Below are 5546 nucleotides of genomic sequence, written 5' to 3'. Positions count from 1 at the left end.
CTTAGTTTCTTAAACTATTATTGTAATTGTAAAGAAGTACTGTTATAGCAAAGACAATGACCCATCAAATATACTTTTCCTTACCTTTTTTCAATGATTAACTTTTTTTTTTTTTTTTTTTTTTTTTTTTTTTTTTTGTTAAATTAATCTTTTGTCTGACTTGAATTATATAATTTATAATGAAGAGATGCTTAGTATGTGGACCTGTTGCAGGTGCTGTTTCAAGCACAGAAAGAACTTCTCAGCTACAATGGCATCGGTATCAGTGTTCTTGGTGAGTAAAATAAGAAAATTTACAGAAAAGTTCCATTTAAACTATCATATCTGATCCATCAAGATAATTCAAGTCTCTCCAAAATCTGGGGATAATTTTTTGATGACAAATGGATTTAAACTCCTTATTTTTCATTGTTTTTATATCAGAAATGAGTCACAGGTCATCAGACTTCAATAAAATCATAAACAAGACAGAGAGTCTCCTGCGAGAGCTGCTGTAAGTAACTTATTTTACTTTCTTATTCACTGTCTTCATCATGAACCAGTTCTATCTTCTCTCTCTGAATGAAAATATAATTTTTCATGTTTACTTCAAGCATAAACTGATAAGATCTGCTAAAGCTGGCAAGCACGTTTGTGTTAGACATTATAGTAGTTACACACTGTCACACTGTATTCATGCTGCTGTGATGCAGTATGAAGGGTTAACCAATACACAACATGAACATGACCCATTTTCTTCAGGTTAAAGCAGCCACAGAGACATTGTTACGATTAAACACCCCTAAGGTTTATTTACAAACAATATGAGGTATCACAAGGTCTAAAATAGAGTTCAAGATGACTTTAGGGTGGAACAAGGCCAAATGAACAAACCTATCTTAGAAAAACAGGAGGTAATCTGTATTATATTAAAATAAAAGAAACTATAACTTACTTCCATAGTCTAACAAAGCAATAGAAAATGGAATGACATTGTAATGGCAGCTCACTTTTCTAAACTCCAGGTTAAAAGGGTATCAAGTTACTGGAAATGTTTGGTTGTTAGAATAAGGAGATGAGTGGAGCTGCCCTTTAAGATCCAGTCCTCTACCCACTAATCCCAACCCAACTACTGCACGCTTGATTTATCATCAATTATAACTTGACACTGCTTCGTCACCTCGGCGCTGATGTGTTCCAGTTTTGCAACCTGGATCTTGTTCTGTTCTGAACGGAGTTTGACACAGTGATACCTGTCTCCACAGAAAAATCCCAGACAACTACAAGGTACTCTTTCTGCAGGGTGGCGGCTCTGGACAATTCAGTGGCGTTCCTCTCAACTTGATTGGCCTTAAAGAGGACAGGTGTGCCGATTACCTGGTGACAGGCACCTGGTCGGCAAAGGCAGCAAAAGAAGCGGAGAAATATGGCAAAGTCAACATCGTCCACCCCAAGCTGGACAGCTACACGAGTAAGCTTGACAATGCATCTTAATGCTTTCTGTGTGATTATAAAATTATGTCGGACTATTGACTGTTCTGACTTAAAGAAAAAACACAGAAGGGTTGGTTGTTGCCATTCAGGCTGCATTAGGGTCGCCCCTCTGTAAAAATCTGGCAGCATATCCAGGCTGTTGCGTAATAAACAATGAAGCAGAATACCAGTGAAAGACTCTGGTATGCCAGCAGCCTTTTCCACATGGTTGTGTCTGAGTAGGGTTTTCAGATTGGCTCTCGTTTAGTCATGAGAAGAAAGTTTATGAACTCTTAGGAATGATCTATATGTAGACATAAATATCCGATAAACTAACGTTAAAGTTTCACACAACCCAAAAAAAAAATAGATAAATGGAACCCTAAGGTAACTTCTCTCACTTTGGCTGATGTAATAAGGCTATTTAACATGAAAATAATGATGTGCATGGAAAATAAAGTTTTTCATTGAGAGATAAGACAAAAATAGAACATTTTGAACAAGAATAAAGTCAATGTTTTAGAGATTGGTGTCCTGAGCTTGAGCCAACAGAAATGTTTCAGCAGGTTTTTCTTATGTGGAAACTTGCCATGGAGAAAAAGTCTAAACTTTACCCAGAGTGTTTTTCTTTACATTTGATAATCAGAAAAAGGACTTTCTCTGGATGTCCGGGACAAAAACGTGCTACATATGCGACCTCTCTAGTCAGTACGTAAATATTCTGCACCAAAAATATCTGGTGAGACTAACCATCATCTTCATTTTAGACATGTTTTAACAAGTTTTGATTGGATTACGTGAGTTTATTAAATTCTGGACAGCTTAGTCTCACAGAGCTCCTGGCAACACTCGTCTTTAATGTAAGGGAAGTTTTTTACTGATGTAGTTTGCTCCTCTTTTTTTTCTTTTCTTTTTTCTTGCGCTCTTTAGAAATTCCTGATCCCAGCAGCTGGTCCTTGAACCCCTCAGCCTCCTATGTGTACTACTGCTGCAATGAGACAGTCCACGGTGTGGAATACAACTTCACGCCTGAGACAAATGGGGTGGTCCTTGTCAGTGACATGTCCTCCAACTTCCTGTCCCGGCCTGTGGACGTGTCGAAGGTGCTTGTTTTTCTCTCCAAACTGATCGCGTCAGCAGTCTTGAAAGTATTTATGCATTAACTAGTTGCATTTAAAACTCCTCTACTCCTTTCTTTGTGTAGTTTGGGCTCATTTTCGCGGGGGCTCAGAAGAACGTGGGTTGCGCCGGAGTCACTGTGGTTATTGTGCGAGAGGACTTGATGGGCCATGCTCTGAAAGAGTGTCCCATTGTCCTGGACTACAAGGTGCAGGCTGAGATGAACTCCCTCTACAACACACCACCATGTTTCAGGTAAAACCTATGTTGTTCTTTTAGGCTACTAGAATCATACAATTCATACAGTATAGTTTCAGGATTATTAACATATCATCAAATAGATACTTAGTCGCTGCTTCTTTTGGAGTTATTTTCACCAGACTAAAAACTTATTTTCTGTCTTGCTAACATTGAATTTTGCAGCTGATCATGTTTATATAAAGGATCGTTGTAATGAAAAAGTTTAATGATATACTGAGGTGTCACAGTAGGTTGAGGTTTGTGTGACAGACCATTTCTTCTTTTGGAATCACTTTCTCGACTCTTTGCTGGTTGCCAGGCAACCTCATGATGAGGCCATTAGACCCTCTAACAGCACAGCTTTTCCCTCATGTGAAGCAAACAGACGTGTGAAGAGAATTGGCTTCTCTCACATAACAGTCACTGCTTTGTTTTGTCTGCATTGCCTTTTCATTACACACAGGTTTGTGACTCATCTCCACCTGTTTGAGCTTTTTTCTGTCATTTTGAGTCTCAAAAATCTGTGTTATAATCTGGGATGTAAACTATTCTTGCCTCTGGTGCCACATTGCCAGTCATCTACTTTAGCACCAGAGCTGCTGTGTGGTGGAGTAAAACTAAGTGAGCAAAAATACAAATGATTGTGTTAGTAAGTTAGCCCAACTTATAAAATGCATGTAAACATATGATTCTCAACACAATCCTTCAAAATTGAACACTTAAAGCCAACAGCAATCAATAGCATTGGCAGAAACAGTTTTAAAACATTTCCCAGTTGTTGCTTTGCTCTTATAAAATCCTGACTTTTATATGTGGGACATGTTGACTGTCGAAATAACTTTTAACTTACTGAAAGACACAATCGGTGCAGTGAATGTGACTGTACTTACATGAATAATGATCTCATGTACAGTAACTTGGAGCAGCAGAATATCTTGAAACATTTTTCTTTCTTCATTCTTTATCTAGTGAGTCTATATCATCTTTGTTGTTATTGCTTTTTTTTAATTGGCTATTTTTTTTCCCCCCAGTAATTTGACCAATAGGATTATCCCCTTTCTCAACCCTGTCAACCTGTGCATCCTTGATGCTACTATATTACTGTTAGTACTACAGAAATGTAGTACTAACAGTATCTTCTACCACTCTGGTAGTGCGTGACTGTTTTCATCCTTTTTATTGGGTTCAGCATCTACATCATGGCCCTGGTTCTGGAGTGGATCAAGAATAACGGTGGTAGTGCTGCCATGGAGACGCTCAACAAGCAGAAATCTTCCATGATTTATGACATTATTGACGCTTCCAATGGTTTTTATGTGTAAGTATGACATCTTCAATCTTAAAGAAATTCAACTCTGTTTTTTTTTTTTTGTTTTGTTTTTTAGTCTTAGAACAGTTATTTCCATTAAAGATAAAAAAAACAAAAACAAAAAAAAACCAATAGGATTATTACTCTACCTGAACAAAAGGGAAAATTTTGAGCAGCAGCTTGCTTTGATGATCCAAGAAATGGTTTATAAAATAGAAATGCAAATATAGAAGGCTGCAGCTGCAAGAGTAAACCTGATGATTTGGTATTGCAGTACTGTGACCGCATAGTACCCTTAAGGTGGTCACTAGAGCTCTATTTTTTCCACATCTACCCCCAAAAAATGAAATAATAAAATAAAAAGTATAGCGATTAAGGAGGAAGAAAAAAAACTTGCTGATGTGGTAATTTATTCAGGTGTCCTGTGGACATGGCCTGTCGAAGCCGCATGAACGTACCTTTCCGTGTGGGAAAGAAAGGAGGAGATGAAGCCTTGGAAAAGCAGTTCCTGGACGGTGCATCTAAACGTGGAATGATTTCACTCAAAGGACACAGGTCAGTTTTAAATGCACCAACCTCATGTGGTTCCAGTGACCATCACTGAACTCCAGTTCTTTTCAGCGTGTGTAAAGTTGTCTACAGACACCAGCAGATTTTTTTAAAAAATATGTTGTCTTATTGTTTTTACTTTTTTTCTTCAAACATGGCAATCTGCCTCCCTCTGCAGGTCAGTGGGAGGAATCCGTGCTTCTCTGTACAATGCTGTGACCCTGGAGGACACAGAAGTCCTGGCTGACTACATGAGAGAATTCCTCAAAGAGCACCAGTAAAGGCACATCATGTCACATAGTGGCACATCTAAATTTAAAGCAGTTCTTTTCTTTTTTTTTTTTTTTTTTAATAACTAAAAAACTTATGTTGAGGTTCTTCTTTGATGTGCAAAGTGCATCTTTCTTTTGTTAGCACACATTTCTTCATTATAAACACAAAACCACTTCTGTGACCAGTAATGTCTTAACTATATAAATGTTTTTAGAAAGAATTTCTCTTCTAATTTGTTAACTAACCTTTCTTTAATGTGCACACTCAAAGAAATATGATGCTATTTGTTTAAAAACAAAAACAATTTACATTCCAATAAATCTTACTTGTTTTTCATCTCATGGCTTAAAGGCTGTTTTTACTTTGTCATATTTGGAAATGAAACCGTTTATTTATAACATAAATTAAGCAAACAGCACAATGTTGCCCTTTTTTGTAAGGATTTTTAATTAATAAGAGTTATACAATGAAGATTATGGACAAATCTGCAGATGGGTTTGGTTTATGTAAACAGATGTGTTTCAACACAGGAAGTGTTTTTATAATAAAGATCACCCATAGCTGAGTAATTATTAATATTTATGATTGTTATAGAAGCATACAA

At 37.0% G+C, this 5546-nt stretch overlaps 1 protein-coding gene across 1 annotated transcript in view; it reads left to right on the top strand.

Annotated features, from left to right (window-relative positions):
• psat1 (phosphoserine aminotransferase 1) overlaps window positions 1-5206 on the top strand; it is a 6999-nt gene extending 1793 nt beyond the window's left edge. The window contains exons 2-9 of the mRNA XM_079251857.1: window positions 214-274; window positions 424-493; window positions 1245-1450; window positions 2383-2555; window positions 2657-2826; window positions 4001-4129; window positions 4538-4675; window positions 4848-5206. Coding sequence (XP_079107983.1) covers window positions 214-274; window positions 424-493; window positions 1245-1450; window positions 2383-2555; window positions 2657-2826; window positions 4001-4129; window positions 4538-4675; window positions 4848-4950 — 1050 coding nt within the window. The 3' untranslated portion in view covers window positions 4951-5206. The remainder of the gene's footprint in view (window positions 1-213; window positions 275-423; window positions 494-1244; window positions 1451-2382; window positions 2556-2656; window positions 2827-4000; window positions 4130-4537; window positions 4676-4847) is intronic.
• Window positions 5207-5546: the final 340 nt, after the last annotated feature.

Source organism: Telmatherina bonti (assembly GCF_933228915.1).
Source record: "Telmatherina bonti genome assembly, chromosome: 13".
Lineage (NCBI taxonomy): Eukaryota > Metazoa > Chordata > Actinopteri > Atheriniformes > Telmatherinidae > Telmatherina > Telmatherina bonti.
The sequence above is the reverse complement of the archived record's forward strand: the minus strand, read 5'-3'. Positions and strand labels throughout refer to the sequence as shown.